This window comes from Coccinella septempunctata, chromosome 3 (assembly GCF_907165205.1).
Source record: "Coccinella septempunctata chromosome 3, icCocSept1.1, whole genome shotgun sequence".
NCBI lineage: Eukaryota > Metazoa > Arthropoda > Insecta > Coleoptera > Coccinellidae > Coccinella > Coccinella septempunctata.
In genome coordinates this window covers 14,443,941-14,471,222 of record NC_058191.1, presented here as the reverse complement: position 1 = coordinate 14,471,222, position 27,282 = coordinate 14,443,941, and the positions used below count along the sequence as shown (strand labels likewise).

Genomic DNA, 27,282 nt, shown 5'->3' with positions numbered 1-27,282 from the left:
TGATTCCGAGTCGATTCTCGAGGTAAGGTTTCCTTCCAATTTTCTCTCAAAAATGCACTCGGAAATTTTATTCTCCTTTTCTTTCCGAAAACACTCTTACACTAGCGCACTCTTCAACATTTCACCATGGTTGTTTTTATCTAAAATTGAAAACAATAATATTCTAATCATCTGTCACCAGGAAGACAATTCACTCAGCCAACTACAATTAGTAAAATCAAAATTTCCCGTGATGGCCAGCGCGCCTGTTGGCAAAAGCATGAACCCTATTGATACATATTTTAGGGGACAAAAAATCTATGGTCTCAAAGCAGCGATCGTTCTCCTCTCTACTCCCCATAATTCAAGGTAACAGACTCACTATCATTGAGCATCGGTATAGTATTGTAATCCACTAGCGTATACTGGGTATTATCCACGATGATAGCGAAGGCGAGTGTAGTAAATCATAATATCCTCATTGAATGATTTATTATTTAAAACTATTACAAATAATACACCAAAATGGAAGTAACAAGATTTAATCCATCAACGTATTTAATCCAATATACAAAGTAAAATCTACAGTCTCACATAAGCACTTAACTTGAGAAAATTTATTCGACTGAAAATTAAGATCCAATATTCATCTGCTATTTTAAGCTACTTTCTGTTTAGCCTCCTCCAAATCGCTGTTATCTTCGTTTTCTTTTACACTTTTAGATTTAGAAGCATTTCGTTTCCTGTCTGTACCACTGGATACTTTTTCTGTCTGTTCTATCGGCCTACTATTCTCATGATGATTAATGTTGTTTTTTGGGGTGTTCTCATCCTTACCTTCGAGAATTTGTCTTATAGCGTTCAGAATTTGAGAGGATTCAGTCGAATGTATTTTCTTTCCTTAAAAAAAAAACAATTATTGCTAACAAAAACTGACTATAGACTGATAGTTACCCAATATTCCTACACTGTTATGACTTTACGATATCATCCGAAGATTGCTGTTTTAATTCGATTGAGAAGGCCAGTCCCCTCCTTTTGTTTTGCTTCGACGTTTTCTTCTGATCCTGAGTAAGGCATGTCTTTTGCTTTGTCTCCTGTCAAATAACACGATGGAAATTAGGACAAGCGTTTCAGCAGAACAAAAGTAGGAGAACGTCTTCGTACTCATGTCATACAACTATAAGAATTTTTTTTCATTTCATTCATAGCTTCAAGTGAAATGAGTTGAAAAAAGTTGCTACAAACTCCAAATTTCTTTGAAATGTTCTGACTCATGTTATGCAGGGTGCCCCATAACCACATCAGAGCACTCTGCTTTTCACTAAAAGTTTACAGACCAATATACAAGGTTGAAATGAATATTTGCGAAAAAACTTGTCAAAAAATAGTGTGGTTCTTTCATGCAAATTTTTTTGTAAGCACCCCTACTCATAGATCTCCCAAAGATGGCACCTGGAAAGCAATTTTTTTTTCAAATCGGAAAACTGACTGATATGATATCAAGCAGATATTCTATGAAAGCGAGGATATAAAAAACTAATCATCACTAAAACTTGTCTTGCAAGAAACTTTTTTCCTTATTCTTATTATGCCCTTGAAAAATAAATTTTTGATATATTGATTCATTTTGAGTCAATAAGGCCTGTAGTGGAGGTTTTTGAGAAAAAAATTATCAACGTAGATGGAATTATCTTCGAACTTAGTTTGTCAACACCGAACCGACAGCATTGTTTCCAACATTTGTTTGCAACAAAGCAACAGTTTGCTTTTGTGCTAATACTGTGCATTCAAGTTCAGTTTTTTTTAAATTTCTTTTCTGCTTTGGAATTTCATCTTTGTTTCCATTAGTACGCACGTCGGTCGCGTCGATCACCTGCACACATTGAACATTGATTGCCGATTGCTGTTCTTTCACTTCTCACTTATCTCAGTACTTCATATGACATTGAGTTGGACGTGTGACGATTAATGTCAGGTTCCTTTGCGTTTCCAATCACTGTACCGCAGGTTGCCTCCTTTCGTCATTTCTTGTTCCTTTCCTTTGTGGCTTACCTTGTCTCTTCCGTAGCCCACCCTGTCTCTCTTATCGGCCCGAGAGAGTGAAGTTTTAGGGTCCGTGAAGTTAGCGAAAAGTTGAAAGCACTAATTCTGAAACTATGTCAAATATTTAGTGCCTATTAGTGCCGTATAAATCTTTGACAGCACCATTGTAGTTTTCGAGAAATTGATAATTCAAGTTCTTGGTGCTGACTTCACGCTCAGCACCAACATTTTCAAATTACCGTGAAATTATTATATGAATATTTAGTGCTTAATTAGTGCCTATTATTGCTTTTGGAACCAATGGAAAAAATTTAATGGTTTTCATAATATCACAGATTATTTCCTTTGGTGCTGACTTCACGCTCAGCACCAACATATTGGAATTTCGTGAAAATTTTTGTTGCAATAATTAGTGCCTTATTAGTGCATATAAGTGCCGTTAAAACGGGTGCGATATCATTTTTAGTTTTATAGTAATTGCCTGATGCTTTTTGAGCAAGTGTGAAGTTAGCGAAAAATTGGAAGCACTAATTCTGAAACTATGTCAAATATTTAGTGCCTCATTAGTGCTAATTAGTACCGTTTAAATCTTTGACAGCATCATTGTAGTTTTTGAGTTACACGAAATTATCTGTTTTGATACCGTGTAGCCATCTATGGAGAGGTATGCGAGTCATTCCCTGAAAAAGATTCGTCGTCATTGCGTCATTTTATTATCACCTAAAGCGGGTCACACATATACGACTTAGGTGGCCAATCTTGATATCGAAGAATAATAGTACTATTGATTTAAGTGGGCACAGAACTATTTTCTGAATTATTTAGATAATGTTCATATAAAGTGAGGTTCTTTTTCTCGAATACTGCCTCAACTCTTTTTCCTTCTGTAATAATAATAATAATAATAATACTTTTTGGGTCATCGAGATGAAAAAATTATAAAGAGTGTATTATATGCTTGAAAAACGTCTCAGAAGAACCGTTATTACTTTTTCAATATGGAAGTACGAAAATTCTAACAGAAAAATGTATGGTGCTATGAAAATAGACATATAATGGGGATGATAGTAAAATTTATTTTCATGTATATCTAACCAGATATATGAAATAAAAATGTCTTAATACGTAGGTACATAACGAAATATAATAGCAATATTTTGACAAAAAGAATTTTCAAACATAACCGATGCAACAACAAACTCGAAAAAACCAAAATTTTCAATACGTAATACAACAAAAATTTGATGACGAGAAGGCAGAATCATATTGAAAAGTAGTTCACAAAAAATTCAGCTTCATCCAAATGATGAATGTGTGTAATTTCTTGCTACATTTCAATCATTCAATAGGTATACCTATACATATATATATTCTCACCATTGACAATAATATTTTCTCTAATTGGAATTAAATTGACAGTGACCGATTCCTGTAGCTACACAGGTAGCTTTGAGATCAGCTGTCTCGTAAAAGATTCATAATGAATGATTGAAATAATTATGATTTCATAAAGATAAATAGCTATCTTTATATCAGAGTCGATAAATAAAGAGTATATTTTTGGAGTTTCGATTAATGTGATAATGGTGAACTGTGTTTCTCTTTATTTTCTCGTTTGCTTAATATGATCAAGTGTCCTTTAATATTGAAAGTTAAAGATCACGCAAATTATCCTTACCTATATATTGCTATTATATTTCGTTATGTACCTACGTATTAAGACATTTTTATTTTTATATATCTGGTTAGATATACATGAAAATAAATGTTACTATTATCCCCATTATATGTCTATATTCATGTCAATAGTACTATTATTCTTCGATATCAAGATTGGCCACCTAAGACGTATATGTGTGAGCCGCTTTAGGTGATAATAAAATGACGCAATGACGACGAATCTATTGCAGGGAATTACTCGCATACCTCTCCATAGATGGCTACACGGTATCAAAACAGATAATTTCGTGTAACTGAAAAACTACAATGGTGCTGTCAAAGATTTATACGGCACTAATTGGCACTAATAAGGCACTAAATATTTGACATAGATTCAGAATGAGTGCTTCCAACTTTTCGCTAACTTCACACTTGCTCAAAAAGCATCAGGCAATTACTGTGAAACTAAAAATGATATCGCAGCTGTTTTAACGGCACTAATATGCACTAATAAGGCACTAATTATTGCAACATCTATTTTCACGACATTCCAATATGTTGGTGCTGAGCGTGAAGTCAGCACCAAAGGAAATAATCTGTGATATTATGAAAACCGTTCAATTTTTTCCATTGGTTCCAAAAGCACTAATAGGCACTAATTAAGCAGTAAATATTCGTATACTAATTTCATGATAATTTGAAAATGTTGGTGCTGATCGTGAAGTCAGCACTAAGAACTTGAATTATCAATTTCTCAAAAACTACAATGGTGCTGTCAAAGATTTATACGGCACTAATAGGCACTAATTAGGCACTAAATATTTGACATAGTTTCAGAATTAGTGCTTTCAACTTTCCGCTAACTTCACGGACCCGAAGTTTTGTGATATCCTATTCCCTTCCTGCAAAAGAAAAGAGAAAACATCTGCTTTTTTTAACTTTATCCTTTAGACACTTGGAATGGCCAGGTGTCATATATGTTCGAAACAGACTTCCTCTACTCGCGATTTGGGATGCTCTAGGTGTAAAAACTCCTTCCACCTGGATTGTCTCAACTTATCGCCTGAAGAATTGACCTTGGTTGGCGCGGGTTGGGTGTGCAGTTACTGTAAAAAGGAGGGACGATCTCTTCGTAGTAAACCATCCTCCTCGACGACGCAGATCGATTCTCAACAGTTTGCGTCGGCTTCTTTGAGCTCTGATCAATTTGCTTTGCTTATGGGGAAGCTGAATGAGATATATGATGATATTTCCATCATTAAGACTAATCAACAAGTGCTTCAGATTGATCTTTCTGAGTGTAAATCTAAATTAGAGAAGCACTCGTCTGAGATACTTCGCCACAGCGATACTTTGGCCACCCATTCTCAAACTATTGATCGATATGATTTGGATATTGCCTGCTGTTCCTCCAGGTTTGATCTCCTGGCTGAGGGTCACAGGTCCCTTAAGGACGTAGTAGATGCTACTAATCAGAGGTTGTCAAAATTTGAAAAGTCTGAGCTCACCACTGGTGCCTCTTCTAATCCAAGCCTGCAACCTTCCGAACTACTTGATTCTCTTCGGAGATCCCACAATGTTTTAATTCGTGGTGTACCCGAGACGAATTCTAATGAAGATTCGTCTGTAGTTACTGGGATTCTTGATTATGTCGCTCCTGATGCGAACTCGTAAAGAATTTCAGTTTCAAGAATTGGCGCCCCTTCTACCGATCGTCATAAAATTTAAAGGTTTCATTCACTAACCCAATGATTGTTTCCAGAATTCTGAGGAATAGAACAATGATCAGGAATAAACCTGACTGGAAGAATTTCCGCATCTCGGACGATAAGACACCCATGCCAATCAAGGAACTGAGCAAGTTACGTGAAGAGCTCAAGCGCAGGATAAATGCAGGAGAATCTGAAATCGACATAAAATATCTATCTGGTGCTCCTATTATCGCTAAAAGGACAGAAAATAAACAGCCAAAAATTAAATGAGCCTTGGGAGAGGTCCATCGTCTATACCAGGCATGGGCAAACTTTTTGAAGGGAGGGCCAGATAAAATGAAAAATTACCTAGGCGGGCCAAAAAAAAATACACATTTTTACAAGTGATTAACTTTTTTTCGATTTTTACATCAAACATGACTAACATCCTAGAAAAGTAAAAAAAATGACAAAAATTAATTATTGTTCGGTAGGATACGAAAGAGTATGTGAAAAATGAAACTGTGCTTGAACTTCTAAGAATTGTCCATACTCTGGTAGAAATTGGTCGTGATGATGCTAAAAGCTTGTCACTAAAGGTGCCAACAGATTACTCTGACGTGACGTGGGCCCAAGTCATAATGCGCATTATTCGAAAATCTAATATAGCATTTTTTGCGGAAGCGTTAAATTAGTCAGACGTGACGTTGACACGTGTATTCCCACGTTCCCACATTGAACGCTTCCGCGCAAAATCCGATGTTAGATTTTTGAATCATGCGCATTATGACATGGGCCCACGTCACGTCAGATCTGTACCCACATTTATAGTCGGTTGCTTACGCTGCTATTCATTGTTTCAGAGTGGAAAACACCTGTTCACATAACAATATGCAGTTGTTCCCGAGATATTATGATTATTCATTAAATATGCCCACAATACCAGATTCCGCCCGTCATATTTGGTGCTCCTCCCTCCAGTAGTAATGTTGTAAATATTAGTCAAAGGTACTTTGAAGGACGTGATTGTTTGTTTCTTGAAATTTTTTAAAAATATGTGATATTTTTGTTGCTCTCATCAATGAAAATCAAAAGGTCAAAAATACTTCGAATTACACAGACGTTGACAACGAACCAAACGAAAATTTTAATGCTTGATTCGTTACTAACCACCACGAGCATAATATCATCATCTCAGTAACCGTGCTGTTGACTGCTATAACTCGAGGTCCCAAGCAAATCCAAAATAATTTAGTTTAGAATTGAGAGAACTAGAACACTACACCTATGCTAAGTTGCGCGCAAACTTTGCTGAACTAAAATTAATGTTAGATCCAACAATTAATACCGTTCTTAAAGCTCAAATTTTCATTTAGAAGGAAACCGTTACTTAATCGATTCAAACTACGCAGAATCAAATAATTGAATAAATTTTCATGTATTAATCACACTTGACTACTGCCTTCATGTTTGGAGCTCAGCAACAAACCGTTCGTTGCAAGTTTTGGATTCCATGCATCACTATTTGTGTTCTGTGATGCAGTCGTTGGAACATCGAAGGAGATTTGGCGACTTTTGCTTTTTCTGGGGATTACAAGAAATAATGCCAGCCGCTGCCAGATGCACACGCAGTACTAAGGCTGAGCCTCGAGCACAACTCTATGCAATTTGAATAACAAATTGGTGGACTTTTATTTCAGGGATTCACGGCTGAAGTGAACCAAGTCCATGCAGCCTAGTTTTGAGATACATGACATAGAAGTTGTTTATCACCAATTAATTCAAAAGTGACTTCTTTAGATTTGTGTAAAGTGAATGTAAGCATATGCTTATATTCCAACATAAGTCATGTATCCCAAAACTAGGCTGCATGGACTTGGTTCACTTCAGCAGCTATGAAGCCCCCATTGATCAGTCCTTCTTCCACCTAATACGTTTCCAGCTAATTTGTCGTCTTCGATGTATAATCTTCAATATTTTAAGATGATAATAAACAGTACGCAACTTACGCTTTGAGACAACTCGGTATTAGGTGACATTGCTTTTCCTTATCAGGCGGTCGAACTTAGAAAACAAAAATACTGGTGATTGTTTCAAAATCTTGACTCGGGCCGGATTAGACTTTCACGTGGGCCGGACCTGGCCCGCGGGCCGTAGTTTGTCCATGCTTAGTCTATACGAACGCACACTTTTTGCAGTCCAAATACCTTGAACTAATAGCCTATGTTGGAACTTATCGTCCAACTTTCATTCTTGTGGCTGAATCCTGGCTTTATCCTGGAATTCCAGACAGCTTGGTAGCATTGCCACGCTACTCCATCTATACATACGACAGCACAACTACGATGGATTATGGTGCTGTATGTATTTATGTGTCTAATACTATCTTTAATTCGTTCTCGCTCCAGCCTTCAACACCTGATTTGCCAGGGATAGATTGTTTGTTTATTGATCTCTACAAGTAAAAGTCCTGCTGTTCCACCATCGGTTGCGTCTACCGACCCCGCCCTTGCCTCTTCGACGGTCAATTTGCTGATCTACTTGGCAGCCTGTCCATGAACAAACGAAATCTATACATAGCAGGTGATTTCAACATGCCTGATGTCGTTTGGCCTTTATCCTCAAAAATCTACTACACTGTCTCCGCTGCTTTTATAGACGCCATCCGCGATAGCACCCTCACACAACTGGTTGATTTTCCGACTCGCTTTCGCAATCTGCAAACTCCGTCCCTCCTTGACTTAGTGCTGGTCAATGATCCTGACACTGTTTCAAGCATTGGGCAGCATCCACCTCTAGGTAAATCAGACCATATTATCCTTAATTCTAAGTTGCAGCTCATATTCTCACCCACTAATGACGTTAAATAGTTTTAGTCTAAACACAAAGTTTGGACGCTGTGTGAATATGCGATAGGGTGAAGTTCTCCCAGAGTGAATTTGAGAGAAGAGGAACACCGAATAGGCCTATTCTTGAAGACAGAAGGCAGTCTACAGGGACAGCTTTTAGAACGACCCTATAAGTGATGAATATCACAATATTCATTTGGTTTTTACGTCTAAGGGAGATCGGCCACCGAATGCGAAGTTGCGCGAAGCGGAGCATTTTCAGTACTAATATAATCGACAAGCTACGAATCGAGTGACGCAGCTCGTGATTTAGCATTGAAAAAGCACAGCTTCGCTCAACTTCGCATTCGGTGGCCGATCTCCCTTACTAGTGTCGGCTTAGATAACTCAAAAATAAAGTGCTCAAGCTTGACCAACAGTCTGAGCTATTTTTACCGCAGCGTTAGACCTTCGAGCCCATATATTTATATTTTTTCATAACAATTTTCACCCTTATCACTCTGGTTGATTTCACTTATATTGCAAATACACGCAAATTCGCCATTATTCAAGTCCGCATATGCTTTGTTGACTCCGCTGTACTTTTTGTTATTTTTCCGCTTATTCTCGCAAAATTATAAACGCCATTGAAATTTTGAATTTCGTACTCTCCTAACGTCAGGAATTTCACAATATTCAGTTTCCATCTTACGCAAGTTCATTCATCATTCTTCCCTGTGATCTGTGTTCATCATTCTTCTGAGACACAGAGCACCTTCGCATATCGCTGCAGATACCTTAATAATAATCCGTATTGTCTGTAGTCATTCGCTAGAGTTTTGTGTATATGTATTTTCGAAATGGACAAACTGAAGAGATATAAAGCCTATCGTAACACTGCAATGAATGATATATAATACATACTTTATATGATTTATCACAAAGAGCTTGAGCGGATGAATCGGTTTGTACTTCATTTAAAGTTAGAAGTGAGGATATCCAGCAGATTTCGATGATTTTCATAAACAACACAATGCGATTATTTCGCTGTTGCTTTCAGATGAAAAGGCAGATGTCGAGAAGGAAAATGTGATACGTAATGCTTCCCTTCCCGAGTATTATGCAATTAAAGCTGTGTTAGCTGAATTACTTAATGAATTGATAATAATAATAATAAGTAGTTTATTTCCTACAGGATACACTCCCAATTACAGGAAAACACAAAAGAAAAAAAATTGAGAATACAGTTACATATTGAAATGGTGCACAAAGTAATATAATACAAAACAAATAAACAATCCTCACAAAATTCAGGTGTGGCGCGACAAATGGGTCTGCACTATGGCCCGAGGAGAGTCGAAAAATATTGTCACATACATTGGGCGAGCGAATTGATTATTCCACAAGCATAATTCCATTTCAATTCCATTTGTTATTGAAGATGGCCGACGATGAAGATGCGGTGTCAGATGTATCCGACAAAAATGATCGAGGTTACAGTTATTTTAAGTGTTGTGCTTCGAAAATAAGCAGAATAAAAGTTTGTGTACAGTGCTTTTCAGTTATCCATCAAGCCTGTGCTAAAAAGATACCCACTTAAAATTTCTGGATGGAAATAAGGTTGTTTGTTGCACTCAAACGATCGAACAAAAAGGATGGAAACAAACCGACGAATTAGAAACAAATAGCTTGAGGATGGAAATTCGATATCTACAAGAACTTCTAGCAGAAACCAGAGACAAAAATGATATACTAAAATTAAATAATAACCTCTTATTGGAGAAAATACAAAAAATGGAAAAAAATTATGACTTGCAAACAATAACAAATCATTCGGTTGACGTAGTTGAAAATACAAACACCTGTAACCGGAATGTAGATCCTTATGAGAGCAGTAAAATTACAAGATCAGTTACCAGACAACAGAGGGCAGCACAAGTTAAAAGTCCGATACTGAAAACTGGAACCAGTGTTAATGTTAATAAAAATTCATTGTCTGTGAACACGGATGACAGGCGTGTTAACCCAGAAATACAAAATAAAAACATAAATAATCCAGATATTGTGATTCCTAAAATAGTTACAGAAACATACGAAATGGGACCCGTAGACAAACAAATAAGACCTACTTCCAATTCTCCATCGGATGAATTTATCAAAGTCAAAACAAGAAGACAAAATAAACCAAAACCAAATATAGGAACTGGACTTTCAGAGGAAACAACATTCAAATCAGTAAAATTGGACAAACAGGATAAAAAATTATGGCTGTTCATCTCCCAAGTCAAAGAAAATGTGGAGGATAAAGTGGTGAAAGAATATGTTATGAATAAAGCGAAAATACAAGAGAATGAAGTATCAGTCACAATAATAAACACTAAGAACCAGGAATATTAAAACTATAATATAAATGTCTTTTAGTTGGAGTTCCTCTCAAAATAAAAGAGGAAATATACAAAAACGATTTTTGGCCTAGTGGAATCAAGATTGCAAGGTTCGATTTCCGCAGGGGGCAACATTTTTTAGAAAAGAACAAAGGTTAAATCCGCAATCTTTTGAAGATTGTTGCACGAACAAAGAAAAAAAAAAGCAAAAACAGTAAACAATTTAGCATACTACATCAGAATGTTCGCTCTGTGGGAAATGCCAAGGATCGCCTAGAAGAAACACTAAGGGAAAATTATGATGTTAAAATTCTTTGCATAACAGAACATTGGAAGACAGAAAATCAGTTGAAATTCTATACGATTAGAGATTTCTCACTAATAACTTTTTTCTGTAGAAATGAGAAAGAGCATGGGGGAGTTGCCATATATTCTAAAGATGAAATAGAAGTCAAGGAGAGAAAGGAAATAAAGAATATATCAAAGAAAGGTACATTTGAATGTGTAGGGATAGAGTACAACTTGAACAGTAGCAAACATGTTTGTGTTGCAATTTATAATAATGGCAACATAGAAACATGGGAAATATTGGGCATGTTGAGAACATATAACATACAGCAAACAATTTACGAACCCACAAGAATAACAGCCACAACAGCCACTTGTATTGACAACATTTTTACAAACATTGGGGAACCCTATGAAGCAAAGGTTATACAAACACACATTTCAGATCACACAGCCCAGAAAATTGGCTTCAAAATAGGAAATGAACAAACAAAGAAGTCATATAAGAGATTATTCTCACCAGAAAATATTCGGATTTTCAAAGAATTATTAAAAGACCAAAATTGGACAGCTATTTATGAAATACCTGATAAGGATGTAAATGGTCAATTCAATACATTTCATGATATATATTTACAGCTTTTCAACACAGCATTTCCATTAAAAAAAGTTTCAAGAAAGAATAAACCAAAAGTAGTCGTTGATGATCCCACAATCAAAGAAATAAAGAACAGACTAGATATATTGCTCGTGCTGAGTACTTATGATGGGAAATTCAAGAATGAATATCGAGAAACAAAAATTGAATATGACCGATTATTAATGAAACATAAAAAGAAAAAATATGGGACTTTGATTGAAAATTCAGATAACAAGGGTAAAACAGTTTGGACAGTAATAAATTCATTAAAGAACACAACTAAAAAGAGTACTGAATTAGTGGGAGATTCCATTCAGACCGCAAATAAGATGAACAATTTTTTCATAAATGCAGCAATCACACTCACGAAGAACATCCAGGACGATGAAACATTCGATAATATCCAAGAAATGAACAAATCTATTCATTTGCAAAAAATTACAGAAGAAGAAACAAAAAAAATTATAAAGTCATTGAAGAATAAACACTCAAGTGGATATGATGAAATCTCCAACCACATTATAAAACAAACATCCGAAGAAATAATTCAGCATATAACTCACCTTATTAACAACTCATTGAGACATGGTATTTTTCCTGATAAACTGAAAATAGCAATTGTGAAGCCAATTCATAAAAAAGGTGATAAAGACGACTTTAACAACTACAGACCTATAAGCATTTTACCCAGTTTCTCCAAGATCATGGAAATGGTGTACTGCCAACAAATAATGAGATATCTAATAGAGAATAAAATATTTAGAGAAAGTCAGCATGGTTACTTAAAAGGAAAATCCATAAAAACAGCAATCTTTCGATTTATAAACAAAGTAGTGGAAGCTTTCGAAAATAAAGAATTGGCAATGGGAATTTTTCTCGACCTAACAAAGGCGTATAACTGTTTGGACAGCAGAAAACTCTTTAGAAAACTAGAGAATTATGGGATCCGAGGACCAGCTCTAGAATGGGTCAAGTCATATTTAGCACACAGACAACAGAGGGTTGAATTGGAAATGCATGGAGAGATTATCAGATCGAATCTAGAAGAACTAGTCCTAGGAATCCCACAAGGACGTATGGCGGGACCATTATTATTTATAATACATATATTTAAAGACTTCAAACTAGATGCAGAGATGGAAGAACAGTGACAGTGACCATAGTTAATTACGCAGACGATACAAATTTGCTTCTGATAGAAAAACTGTACACACTGCTGAAGATGTTATGTGAACGTACATTATGTAAGACAAATGAATGGTTCAAGAACAACAATCTTCTCCTGAATGAAGAAAAAACAAAGTTTATTCTTTTTTCACCAACCAATTCAGGAATTGAAGAAGATAGCTCAATAGCACTCAGCCAAGTAAAATATAACATCCTAGAATCCACCAAATTTTTGGGCATATACATAGATAAAAACCTTAACTGGAAGGAGCATATAAATTATTTGTATGAAAAAACAACAACAGCTGTCTATGGTTTCAGAGTTATGGCCAGGTATCTTGGAAATAATTACATGAAGACAGTTTATCATGCGATGGTAGAAGCCAAACTTTCGGTATCATATTTTATGGTCAGGCAATATAGAACAACTATTTATTCTGCAGAAGAAAGTGATAAGAATTTTAAATAATATCAAATATGATGAATCTTGCAGAGGTGTTTTCAGGTGATCTGGAATATTGACTATATATGCACTCTACATTCAAGAATGTGTCCTTTTCATCTTGAACAACCAAGCTCTATTTGAGAAGCATGAAAAGAGAAGAACTTTCTACGATACAAGAAATGGTGACTTCATCTATCCCAAGCATCGCCTGACAACATCTCAGAAGCAGGCAGAATATAGATGTTTGAAGTTGTATAATTCTCTTCCAGGAAATATAAAATCAATTTCAAATATTTCATGTTTCAAAAAAAGTTTATTCAAATATCTCCTCTACTTGGAACCATATTCTTTGAGAGAATTAAATTCTAATTTATGAACCAATAATTCACTTTTTTTATTGTTGTTTTGACACTATTCTTTTCATTTCCGTATTTGTGAAGATGATAAGGAATTAAAGATTATGACTTTAGCCTTGCGGCTTTCACACTCCTCTCCAGAGGAAAATTCACTTATCCCAGATATCAAAAGGATTAAGCTCTGTTGGAGCCCTTTCCAGGTTTACGGGCTCGTGGTGGTGGTCAGGTCCGGGTCGCTCCTCGCCTCCCTGCTGTAGGTTGGATTCCCGCTCCACCCGCACCTCCTGTCGGAGCAGACGGTGTTCCTCTGCATTCCCCATGTACTTGCGTACAGTCCTCGCCGTTCCGAGCAGTACCGCCTTCTGCATGACTCTATAGATATTTTCGTCCAACTGAAGTTTCCTCAAGTTCTCTAGTAGTTTCTTCGGTATCAGGCCTGTAGATGAAATGACAATAGGGATGGTCTCGATATCTTTCAGCTTCCACTGTCTTCTGGTCTGTTCCTCGAGATCTCTGTATTTTGAAATTTTTTCAGTGTGTCTATCTAGAAGATTGTTATTATTTGGAATTGCCACGTCGATGAATAGTGCTCTGTCCTCATCCTTATTGAGCAATATGAGGTCTGGTCTATTGTGGGTTATTTTTCGGTCTGTGAGAACCGTGCGATCCCAGTAGAGCTTGTGATGTTCGTTTTCCAGCACAGCATCCGGATGGTAATTGTAATAAGGAACCTTTTTCAAAGTTAGAAGTTGGTGTTTTAGTGCCAATTCTTGGTGAAGAATCTTGGCAACAGCATCATGTCTATTTTTGTACTCCGTGCCCGCGAACTTCTGACATCCCCCGGTGATGTGCTGGATAGTTTCATGTGTCGCACAGCCATAACGACAGTTATCGTCCGCCACTGAGGCATCCTTGGCGATGTACTTCATGTAATTTCTTGTTGGAATCACCTGATCCTGGATGGCGAGCATGAAGCCCTCTGTCTCAGGAAACAACCTTCCGGAAGTCAACCAGTATTATGACTTTAGCCTTGCGGCTTTCACACTCCTCTCCAGAGGAAAATTCACTTATCCCAGATATCTCAGATATCAAAAGGATTAAGCTCTGTTGGAGCCCTTTCCAGGTTTTCGGGCTCGTGGTGGTGGTCGGGTCCGGGTCGCTCCTCGCCTCCCTGCTCTAGGTTGGATTCCTGCTCCACCCGCACTACCTGTCGGAGCAGACGGTGTTCCTCTGAATTTCCCATGTACTTGCGTACAGTTCTCGCCGTTCCCAGCAGTACCGCCTTCTGCATGACTTTATAGATATTTTCGTCCAACTGAAGCTTCCTCAAGTTCTCTAGCAGTTTCTTCGGTATCAGGCCTGTAGATGATATGACAATAGGGATGGTCTTGATATCTTTCAGCTTCCACTGTCTCCTGGTTTGTTCATTATTGTTTATTATTATTATTATTATTATTATTAATTTATAGGAGATCGAGAACTGGCGTTTGTTCTCACCGTCCCACAGTAAAAGACCATGTCACTCCTAGAACCCAAACGGGGAACCAGAAACGGAAGACAAGACAAAAGCTCTGGACAATCGATTTTTCGATTGATAATTTTGCATATGAATAATAGTGCACATATATTCACCCTGTCCGTAGTGGATACGGTACCGAACCTAGAGAGCAACATAAGTATAAGAGAAAGAGAAAAACAAAAAAGAAGAAATGTATACAATAGGAAGGGGGGCCAACTTTATTCTAAGCGAAAGCGGCGCCAAAAATCCTGATGTATTCTTTGAATCAATTGCCATCTGGAAAGTCGGTTTATAGATACCTGAGATAATTCCGGTACTGGCAATGCAGTTTGCGGTTCTGTAGTAAGAAAATGCCTTGACGTGAGGGCATTGATATCTTCAATATCTGACGTAATGGGCGTTAGAGGACGTGAATTCAAGACTGATTCGATTAAGGTCAGGGTGGTATGAAGCTCTTCATAAGTTAATATCTGGTCCCCAATAACTTAAGATAGATGATTCTTCACTGCTTTAATACCGGCCTCCGCTAAGCCATTGAAATGTGGACCCGAAGGGAGTGAAAAATGAAATTAAATTGTTTCCTTTTGCGCAGCGTCCTTCATTAAGTTCAGCTCCCGATTAGCTCCTACAAAGTTAGTGGCGTTGTCGCAATGCAAACTCGCGATTCGACCACGCCGAGCCATGAATCTTTGAAGAGCGGACAGGAAAAATCTCGGTGGACAAATCAGAGGCCAGTTCTAAATGAACCGCTTTTGTGGCCAAACATACAAAAGGCACAAATAAGCCTTTGACGTTTTATCTCCGCGATATCTACTCATAGTAATAAAATATGGACCTCCAAAGTCTACCGCAGAATGTAAAAAAGGTTTCACCTGATTCACCCGAGGCCTAGGTAACGATGCCATTGGAGGTTGAAACGATCTTGGATTCGTCTTAACACCGAACGCATTTCGATAAAATAGACTATTCCGAGTCATTCGCTTGACAGGAGAAGACGTGCTACAGTGCTCCTAGTGCTATAAAAGAGAAAGCGGACGAGAAAGTCGAAGTGTCACAGTGCCGTAAAAGTGAAAGCGGAGGTGAAAGTGCCCACTAACAAAGCTACGGAATATTTGATTCCGTCTGTGAAGTTTGTGTAGGTTCTATATTTGCTATCGGAATTTTAATTCGTTAAAATTTTCAAAGTTGGTGTTCATCCTAAGTGTCCAGAGGATTTTTTTTTCTCGTTGGTACTGCAGAAAACATCAGGTGAGCTTATTTTTCGTATCTTTCTTTCCGATTTTTCTCATAGCGTAGAGAATTTTTGATGAGTCGTTTTGTTTTTACGCATGAGATACATTTTTCTTTTTTGTCTTGAAAAATTTTATTTCCAATTTCTTTGAGTAGCAAAGTAATTATTAATCAGATTTTAAAATGTCTGACCATTCGGACTGCGATTCCGTAATGGAAGAAGACGCGCCAGAAATCGCTAATGTCGTGTCCGAACACGATATTTTGAGAGAGGAGAACGCAAGTTTGAAAGCGAGGGTGAATGGGCTAGATAGATGCGTATCTAGCTTAGTTGCTGAGATTAAAAATCTCAGGGAGAGGCTCGAGTTGCAGGAGGGAAATAAGGAAAGTCCTTACTCCAAGGCACTCAAAAAGAACATTATTTTGAAAAATGTCCAAGAAGTGAACTTACCGGTTCAAAAACAAAAGATGGAGGTGGTCAAAACCCCTCAAAACAAAATTTCCCCACCCGCCAAAAAAGTGAGAAAGGATAGCTCCTCGTCCAATGAAGACTCAAACAAAAAAAGAGTCTTGGAAACCCCAGCCCAAGAGAAAACCACTCCAGTGGAGAGAAAAGAAAAAATCCCCCCAGTTACCCTGAGAGGTACGTCCGAATGGACGTCAATTTCAAACGCCTTGATGCGGAACGGTATTAAATACCAAAGAGCGACGACAGTAAAGGACGGTATAAGAATCGTCCCACAAACCGCCGATGATCATCGAAGGATGACTGAATTCCTCCACAAAATCAACAGAGAATTTTACACTCTCCAAAGAGAGGAGGAAAAGAAAATATACGCGGTAGTGAGATACCTACCGCTGGATGCAGATATCCCGACGATCCTTGACGACCTCAAGGATCAAGGGATCGTCGATGCTGAGGTCATAAGGATGACTTCAAATATAACAAAAAAGCCGATGCCCTTATTGCTGGTTAAAACCCAGAATAAGGGTATCTTCGAGGTGAGAAGGCTCTAAAACATGAACTGTGTTGTTGAACCTAAGAGAAGGACGACCGGGCCTGGACAATGTTATCGCTGTCAGCGATATGGACATGCCCAAAGTAAGTGCACTTTTCCATGGAGGTGCGTGAAATGCTCCGGTAATCACAGCTCCAAGGAGTGTACGCTTACCAGGGAGAACGAGGAGCGAAATGCTTCTTGTGTTCTCTGTGGAGAGCAAGGACATGGAAATTGGTCACAAAAAAGGCCAAGAGATCGCCAAGATTAAACCAAACCAGCTCGAGGCCAACACAAAATACTCCGAAGCCAGCCCAAAACTCTTCGGAAGTGAAGAAACCCTAGGAAACTGCAACCAAAGCAGTCAAAGAGACGAAGAAACCAGAGAAAAAGACGGAAAAGGCAAAAACCGTCAAAAAAGCCGAAACCAGAAACGGAATTTCTGGAATCACTGAGGAACTGGATAAGTTCACGAAAAACCTCCTCAGCACGATGATGCAGAATCTGGAGAAAGAGATTGAGAAGAAGATGCAGCAAATTATTAAGAATATTTAATGGCTGATACGACGATAAAGAACAATCTCATAATCGTCTCTTGGAACGTCGAAGGATTGAGAGCCCGCAGACCAGAATTCGAAGAACTGATTGAAGAGAAGAGACCGGATGTCATAGCTCTCCAAGAAACAAGACTTAACCCCAACGTTCGGAAAGCATTTCCCAATTACGATATCTACAGAAATGATAGACCTAACAGCACAGGTGGCGTTGCTATACTGGCTAGAAGGAATATGGATCACCATTTCGACCAAATATTCAATGGTCAAGAAGTAGAAGCAATATCGATTATTGTGAATACCAATCGAGGACAAGTGAAGATTATTTCGACTTATAAATCACCGGATAAGGACATGCTGGAAGAGGATCTGAAAATGCTACTAGAAGGAAGACACCCGAAAATCATAATTGGTGATCTTAACTGCAAATCGCAGAAATGGAACAGTAGGGTGGAAAATACCAACGGGAGAAGACTGAAGATTTATGCTGAAAAACTTAATGCAGTTGTGATAGGACCTGATATTCCGACCTACATACCAAGAGTAAATGGACTACCCGATGTACTGGACATTGTCGTAATGAAAGACATCACTGAAGAAATCAGCATTGATACAATAGAAGACGGAACTTCAGACCACAATCCCATAGAATTCATAGTGGGACATGGCCCAAGAAACGAAGAAGAGACACAAACCAAGGAGAAATATATTATAAGAATTTACTTCAGGAGAAAATCACGGAAATTCCCCAAATAAACACCCGGGATGAATTAGATGAAGCAGTTGAAAAATTGGAAAATCAAATAAAAGAAGCCTATGAAGAAAGCACCAAGAGAATAAGGAAACCAATTCCGAAACATTCACATGGAGATACGCCAAGGGATATAAAGGAACTTATAAAAAAGAACAGAAGACTCAGGAAAATCTACAGAACAACAAAAAGAGAAGAAGACAAGAAGAAACTGAATAAGCATAGTCAGATATTGAAAAATGCTTTAACAGAACTGCGTAATAACAGATGGCACCAGAGATTAAGGGAACTGAATACAATAGAGCACTCGGCTTGGAAAATGCAAAAACGCTTACGACGAGAACGGACAGTTATACCTCCACTGCATGGAGCAAACGGAATGGTATATACGAGACTTGAAAAAGCCGAAGCACTTGCCGACTCAATTGAGAGAGAAGCCAGAATAAATTACAGAAATGATGATGACAATGAAGATCTAGAAGAAGAAGTGGAAGCAAACGAAGAACTGATGATTGAACCACCGGAAACCGAAATCATTCCAAAACCGGCTTCACCAACAGAAATCAAAGAGATCATAATGAAACTGAAAAACCGGAAAGCACCGGGAGAAGATAGGATAACGAATTATATGTTGAAGAAATTGCCTAGAAAAGGAATAGCAGCCTTGACGAATATAACAAACGGAGTGATGAGGACCGAATACTACCCAAAGAGATGGAAAACTGCAGAAATGATAGTTTTCAACAAGCCTGGAAAGGAACGGAAATTTCCTCAAAATTATAGACCAATCAGCCTACTATCAGCACTAGGAAAAGTCGTCGAGAGGGTTATCGCCAAAAGGCTGAATGAGGAAACAGAAATGTTGAAGATAATTCCACCCGAACAATTTGGATTTCGACGAGAACACTCGACTGAACTCCAATTACTAAGGCTCATAGAATACGTCACCGAAGGAATGCAGACCAAACAGGCCACAGGATTAGTTCTGATGGATATCGAGAGAGCTTTTGATAGAGTATGGCACGAAGGCCTAATCTACAAGATGAAAAAAGCTGGATATTCGACCAAGCTATGCAAGATTATAAGGAACTATCTGAGGAATAGAAACTTTCATGTGAAGATAGATGGAGCAACCTCTCAAACCAGACAATTGGAAGCGGGAGTGCCTCAAGGATCGGTACTTGGACCTCTGCTTTACGTTATATACGTTTATGATATCCCGAAGAATGCTAGAAATATGCTCACCTTGTACGCAGATGACACAGGAATAGCGTTCAGACATAGACGCCCAGAGATCATACACCGGAGACTGCAGGAAGCCATAGATGAATTACTCAAATGGTGCATCAAATGGAAAATCCAAATCAATGGAAGAAAGACTCAAGCAATATTACTGCAAAAGAGAAGATTGAGGATGGAAGAAAACCTTGAAGTTGATGGAGAAGAGGTTGAATGGAAAAATGAAGCAACATACCTAGGAGTGACGCTTGACAGAGGACTTACATGGAAAAACCACATCAAATGTGCTGTTGATAAAACAAAAGCCGCAATGAGTAAACTTTATCCACTCATAGGCAGAAGAAGTCATATGAATAAGAACATCAAGTTGACGATGATTAAAACTATTGCGCGACCACAACTCACATATGGATCGGCGGCATGGGGCTTCGCAGCCAAGACCCACATCAAGAGAATACAGGCCACTGAGAATAAACTCCTTAGAATGGCGATGGACGTACCCTGGTTTGTTAGGAACAAACAAATCTACAAGGACTTGGAATGGGAACCAGTTACAGAATTTATGAAGAGAAAGGCGGAAAGGATATTCGACAAAGCCAAACAACATCCAAATGAGGAACTACGAAGATTAGTCGACTACGATCCAACGGAAGAAGCTAGAAGGTCAAGAACCTACCACCGAAGACCGAGAGATCAGTTAAGGATATAAATGTAACCAAAGAAGAGCTTAACCTATAAAAGCTATAGGCAGCATACAACTATCAACACGACTATGATCGTGTGAGAGTCCAGAAACCATAAGAGTCAACTGGTTAATAGGCAAAATGCCCGGAACCTATGAAGAAGCAGTTAAGGGTTTTTAGTGGGTCTCGAGCTCAGAGAGTGAGAATCCCACACTGTTCCCCCTCAGCAGAGGGTGTGTTCGTCTGTTTGCAGATTTTCCCCCTGCTACACAAAAAAAAAAAAAATAGACTTAATAGCCCGCCTAGGCGACAATATCCAAAATGTTTGTAGCAATAGATATTGGATAGTTTTGAATCCTGCGTGAAAATATTTAGTGTGATACTTCTTAACAATCAACTGAGTCAGACGTGAGGAGGCAAAATCATGGCACATTTGGATTGGGGGGCACAAGTTGGAATTATTGAGGTGAATTTCCAACTCGAAGGATTCCATCCTCATCGAGAAATGCACCAAGCCTTCTGAACGGTCTCGAAAAGGTAGAATTTTCAAATTCCTTCGAGAAATGAACCTGCTATGTATATTTTACCAACACTTTCAAGCTCTCATGCAATTCCAGTAGCGCGTTGAGTTGAAATAAAAGTTGACCTTTCTTAGCAAATTGTTTAAAATGTTGTGTGATGGAACCCTTGTGAAGTGAACTAATTTTCTCTCTTCCTCTATTGGGTAAGTGACATCTGCTGAAAAATGTTTTACGGTTAATGGAGAACTGAGAAGAAATGATGGACCCTGCCACCACAAGTTATTATGAATGATACTAGATGGCAACGAACCTCTTGAAGCTATGTCAGCGGGATTGTTCGAACTATCTACATGAAACCAATTATCTATCAGAAAATTTTCTTGAATGAACGAAACTCTGTTCGTGACGAAAGTTTCCATCTATGGGGAGATGCTCTTATCCAATTTAAGACTTTTTGAGAGTCAGGCCATAAACAAATTTTATCTCTTTTAATCTGATTTCCGATGCTTGTTAAAACAGACTCACAAATTTTGTGAGCAGCACAGCGACGCATAATTCCAAACGAGGAATTGTAACTTGTTTGAGCCACTTGCAACTTTATATTTAGCACATAAAAAATGAGTGGAAATATCCTCAGCAGTATGTAAGGCACGAAAATAAATCATACTGGCCAAACCTTTCTCTCTAACGTCACAGAAACCATGGAATTCGATGGTATCATAATCGAATGGAATGACTAGTCTAGATATTCTTAATTCTGTTAAATGCACACATTCGTCCCGGTATTGCCTCCAAATTCTAACAATCTCATCGTTTGGGGTTTCATCCCAACCTTCTCCAGAAATTCATAAGCGTTGAATTAAGTATTTGTTAAGGAAGGTCATAGGCGATAAGAAACCTAATGGATCGTAGACCCGAGCCAATTCTGATAACATGACACGTTTACTACAACCTGAATTTTCCATAGATTTGACTTCGAATGAAAAATATTCATGTTCTGAATTCCATCGTAAACCTAACACCTTCACCTCACTCATATTAGAAAATGAAATTGGACTCCGCGACAAATGAGACTCAGGTAGATCAGATAATATTGCTGGTTCATGACTTGCAAACTTCCGCAATTCAAATCCGCCAAGTTTCAACAATGAAATCAATTCATCTCGTAGCTTGATAGTTTCAGTCAATGATCGACAACTGATCACGAAATCATCGACATACGAACACTCACGAATAGCTTCCGAAGCCAGCGAAAAACGCTTGCCCTCATCTTCAGCAAGCTTCAATAAAACCCGTAGTGCTAAAAAGGGTGCAGGACTCGTCCCAAAAGTAAGAGTTTGTCAAAAGCCTCGGCTAGCGATGTCGGCACGTTCTCCGAGGTATACTAAAGGTGTAGATTTCTGCCAGTCCGAATTATGTAGTTATCTTACATCGCCTTATGGCTTCAATCTGCTTCACTTAAATAAAGTACAAACCGGTTCATCCGCTTTAGCTCTTTGTGATAAATCATATAAAGCATGTATATCATTCATTGTGGTGTTACGGTGTAACAAAACTCTAGCGAATGACAACTGACAATACGGATATGAATGACAATTGTTTAGGTATGTGCAGCAATATGCGAAGGTACTCTCTGTCTCAGAAGAATGATGAACACAGATCACAGAGCAGAATGATGATGAATGAACTTGCGTTCTGTGCGCAGAAGAAAATTAAAGGGGGAATGTATGATTTCTCCCACCTGTACAAATAAGCGTAAGATGGCGGTAACTGAAAATTGTGGAATTCCTGACGTAAGGAGAGCACGAAATCCAAAATTTTTCCAGGGCAATGGCTTTTAAAATTTTGCGAGAATAAGCGGAAAAATAACAAAAAAGTACAGCGGAGGCAACAAAGCATATGCGGACCTGAATAAAGGCGAATTTGCGTGTATTTGCAACAGTGAAAATCAGCCAGAATGATAAGGGTGAAAATTGTTATGAAAAAATATAAATATCCGGACTCGAAGAACCAAACCCTAAAAATCACAAACTACCGTCAGCTTGATAATTTGGCAGAGTCAATCGACTGGGTGTCTCTGCTACAGCCGGCTGCTGATGTGGAACTCATGTGGAACATTTTCACTGAAACTCTGCAAGGGATGGTTGACAAGTGCACATCAACTAGAAAAATCAATGGATCGACGCAAATATCCTCAAGCTTATTCGTCACAAAAAATCATTGTGGCAGCGCTATACACGACGTAAAGAACAGAGAGACTACGATGCACATAGGAGCTTTTCAAATACGGTATCATCTACAATCGCTAAAGCCAAAATATACTATGAACTGAAGCTAACAAGATCTATTGATCGTAAGAGTTCTTCCAAATACGTCAGGTCTGCATTGAACACCAAAGTTGAAGTTCCATTGGTATATGATCGAAGCAGCAAGCCGAGCTCAAGCCTAGAAGAGTCTGCAAACGTTTTGGCCGATTCTTTCTCTTCGTCGTTCGCTCAGGTAACTGGTCCACCTCCCGCGTCAATCATCCCTCGCATGTCTGCTGAGCTCAAGGACATAACTTTTTCTCCTTCCATCGTGAGGGCCAAACTTTCTTCCCTAGATGTCCAGTCTACACCTGGAGCTGACGGATTCTCTGCAAAGTTACTCAAGGAATGTGCCAATTCTCTATCGCCCCCTTTTTCCCTGATATTCACCCCATCATTCCAGACTTTCTCCCTCCCTTCATCTTGGCCAAGTGCACGTTTAACACCAATTTTCAAAAAAAGGGATAAGCATTGTGCTGACAACTACTGTCCCATCAGCCTGGTCCCAGTCATAGCAAAAATTTGTGAGAGTTATATAGGATGAAGTTCTTCAATTTTCACTCGAACACGGCATAATACCCCAATTGTCAACATGACTTCCTCCCGGGACACTCGGTCATAACTAACCTCCTTGAATGCGTCAACTCCCGGTCGATGTCCCTTGACATCGTCGGTGACCCGGTTGATGTCATTTACTTGATTTTGCTCGAGCCTTCGACCGAGTGCCTCATAGACGTTTCCTGAGCAAGCTCAGCCATATCGGAATTCGTGGCCGCCTCCTCTCTTGGATCGATGTTTTTGTATCGGATCGCACCTTTCAAGTTCGTGTTGGCGAATCTGTCTCTTCACCCAGAGCTGTTATGAGTGGTGTACCGCAGGCCTTTTTTGGTTTTTCCTTTTTTCTGGAGCTTGTTTTTTTTTTGCTTTTTTTTTCTGTGGGTTTATAGGCAATGCCTAAACTCTGATCAAAAAATTAATAATAATAAAAACTTATATTTACCTAGCAGGCGAATATCATGCTGACATTATAGGGGAACAGCACGATTTTTTTTAACCTCGCTCCCAGAAAATGTCTGCTCGATTTCTGTCAGTTTTCTGATTTCAAAGAAAATAAATTGCTTTTCAGGTGCCATTATTTGGTGGCTGAATCTAAGCAGAGAGAATCAAAACGAAATTTTATATGAAAGACCCCCACTAATTTTTGACAACTATTCATTTACGTAGGTATATTGGATCTGTTTGAAATTTTCTACAGAGAAAATATATTTAGGCCCGGTACTCTCACCTTCGAATAAATTTTATTCGATCTGTCAGATAATTTCCTATCTGAAGGATGCCTTATTTCGGTGCTTTCAGATGAAATTATTTGACGAATAGCAATTCTATGAAAACACGGTATAGTAATTTTCACTGATTAAGGTAAAATAAGACACCGCATTGTAGAAATTGTCATAATTCCAACTAGATAGCAAATATTACGTGAAAATCACACTAAGAATAACTATATATCAAGAATCTAAAAAATTCAACCAATAATGACGTACCGACATTCGATCAATGACCAATAAACTCTTTTAATTAAGTTTCAATGACAGATTTATTCGATGAATAAGACTATCTGAAACTGAAAAGACTGCGTTTTTACTTATCCCAAGAATAAGACTTATCTATCGAATAAATTTAGTTATTCGCACGTGAAAGTACGGGCCTTAATGTTATTTAATAGGCAATTGGTTCAAACACTCTGCTAGTGATTTGTTGTGTGACACTAAAGTCTATTCAAATATGAGACGGAGCAATATAAACAACGCGTAAAGCATGGTTTGCGCATAGGGCATCTCTCATTGGTCAAACGGTCATAACACTTAGTCATTCTTCGTCCCTTTCAGACTACCACAGTTCACCTCGAGACGTCGAAGCGAGTAGACGTGTTGAATGATACCAGTGCGATACGTCATTTTCCAAAGAGAAAGTGGAAGAGAAAGTCGAAGTGAAAGTTTACACTAGCGAAGCTAGGAATTTTTGATTCCGTCTGTGAAGTTTGTGTAGGTTGTATAAGTGTGTGTTATCAAAATTTTAATTCGTTAAAATTTTCGAAGCTGGTGTTCATCTTCAGAGTCCAGATCGTTGGTTCTGCAGAAAGCATCAGGTGAGCTTATTTTTCGTATCTTTTCCCTTATTTTTCTCATAGCGTAGAAAACTTTTGGCTTTATACCGAAGGCCCCAAACGCGCCCCCAAATAAACGCGCGCGTAAAGACAGCTCCTCGTCAGACGAGGAAAATACCAAAAAAGCACCCGAAGTGCCTAGAAAAGACAAAATCCCACCCATCGCGATGATGGGCACCTCAGATTCGGTAGAGATTTCTGAAGCACTCTACTCCAAGAAATTCGAATATAGCCGCGCAACCGTAGTTAAAGACGGTATTAGAATCATCGCGTCAACCGTAGATGATTATAGAAAAATTACCAAATTTTTCGAACACCTATCAAATGGAGGAAGAGAAGAAGATATATGCCGTCATCAGGCATTTACCAATCGACGCTGATCTTGCGTTGATTAAGGACGACCTGATATTCCAGGGAATATCAGACGCTGAGGTGTCCAGAATGACATCGTACAAGACGAAGAAGCCCATACCTCTCTACCTGGTTAAAACCCAGAAAAAGGAAATCTTCGAAGTGAAGCGACTCTACAATCTCTGTATTGTGGTTGAACAAAAAAAGAGGCCTGAAAGTCCAAGTCAGTGCTTTGGTGCCAAAGGTACGGACATGCACAGAACAAATGCTCCTTCCCGTGGAGATGCGTGAAGTGCTCAGGAAGCCATAGCAGCAATGACTGCACACTCACCAGAAAAGGTGAAGAGAGAAATGCCACATGCGTCTTATGTGGGAGAAGAGGGCCATCCAGGTAGCTACAAAGGATGTAGCGAGTTTTTTTTTTTTTTTTTTGGTGTAGCAGGGGGAAAATCTGCAAGACAGACGAACCACCCTCATCTCCTGAGGGGGAACAGTGTGGGGTTTCTCACTCTCCTGAGCTCGAGACCCACTAAAAACCCTACTGCTTCTTGAATTTTGGTTCCGGGCATTTGCCTATAAACCGTTCATCTCTTGGTCGGTTTTCTTCTCGCACACTATCGTGCTGGGATTTATGTGTTTATCCTCTATTGGATTAACACTTTATTGAATTTTTCAATAAGTTTCTGTTGTTATTTTAATCTCTTTTTAATTGATCTCTTGGTCTCCTTCGGTAAATTCGCATTCTCCTTTTGTCTTCCTCTGGGTCGTAGTCCACTAGTCTCCTGAGTTCTTGATTCGGATGGTTTTTCGCTGTTTCGAATAATTTCTCTGCTTTTCTGTTCATGAATTCCGTTATGGTTTCCCATTTCAGGTCCTTATAAATCTGTCTATTCCTGACAAACCAAGGTGCATCTATTGCACATCGTAGCAGCTTGTTTTCAGTGGCCTGAATTCTTTTGATATGGCTCTTTGTCGCGAAACCCCAGGCAACTGATCCATAAGTCAGTTGAGGCCTAGCAACGGCTTTGATTATCTTCAATTTTGTCTCTTTCGACATGTGGCTTCTTCTTCCTATCAGAGGATAGAGTCTATTCATCGCTGCTTTCGTTTTGTCGATTGCTTGTTTGATATGACTTCTCCAAGTAAGTCCTTTGTCAAGTGTTATTCCTAAATATTTGGCTTCATTTTTCCAGTCGATTTCTTCGCCGTCAACATCCAGTTTCGTTGTGGGTCGCAGTCTTCTCTTCTGTAGTAATATTGCTTGGCTCTTTTGTCCATTGAGCTTGATTTTCCACTTTATGCACCAGTCATTTGTTTCGTCAATCGACTCTTGTAGAACTCGTTCTATTATTTCAGGATTTCGGTGTCGAGTTGCTATGCCTGTGTCGTCAGCATATAACGTTAGTATGGTTCTTGGATTTTTCGGAATATCGTGGATGTATTTGTTGTACAGAAGTGGCCCAAGTACTGATCCTTGGGG

The 27,282-nt window shown here is 38.6% G+C and overlaps 2 protein-coding genes across 3 annotated transcripts in view; one reads left to right on the top strand and one right to left on the bottom strand.

Moving 5' to 3' along the window:
• Positions 1 to 505: 505 nt before the first annotated feature.
• The window catches only part of LOC123309528 (protein tumorous imaginal discs, mitochondrial), a 55,156-nt gene continuing 28,379 nt past the window's right edge, over positions 506 to 27,282 (bottom strand). Inside the window, exons 8-9 of one of the 2 annotated variants that reach the window (XM_044892689.1) lie at positions 934 to 1,076; positions 755 to 879 (exon numbers count right to left, since the gene is read on the bottom strand). In XM_044892689.1, the coding sequence (XP_044748624.1) occupies positions 967 to 1,076 (110 nt within the window). In that variant the 3' untranslated portion in view covers positions 755 to 879; positions 934 to 966. Of the gene's footprint in view, positions 880 to 933; positions 1,077 to 27,282 lie in introns of both variants that reach the window. The other variant, XM_044892688.1, reaches the window with a different exon arrangement.
• On the top strand, positions 4,490 to 5,687 carry LOC123309529 (origin of replication complex subunit 1A-like). The gene is made up of 2 exons (XM_044892690.1): positions 4,490 to 5,126; positions 5,303 to 5,687. Exons 1-2 carry the CDS (start codon positions 4,645 to 4,647, stop codon positions 5,328 to 5,330), a joined length of 510 nt encoding a protein of 169 aa, XP_044748625.1. The 5' UTR covers positions 4,490 to 4,644; the 3' UTR covers positions 5,331 to 5,687.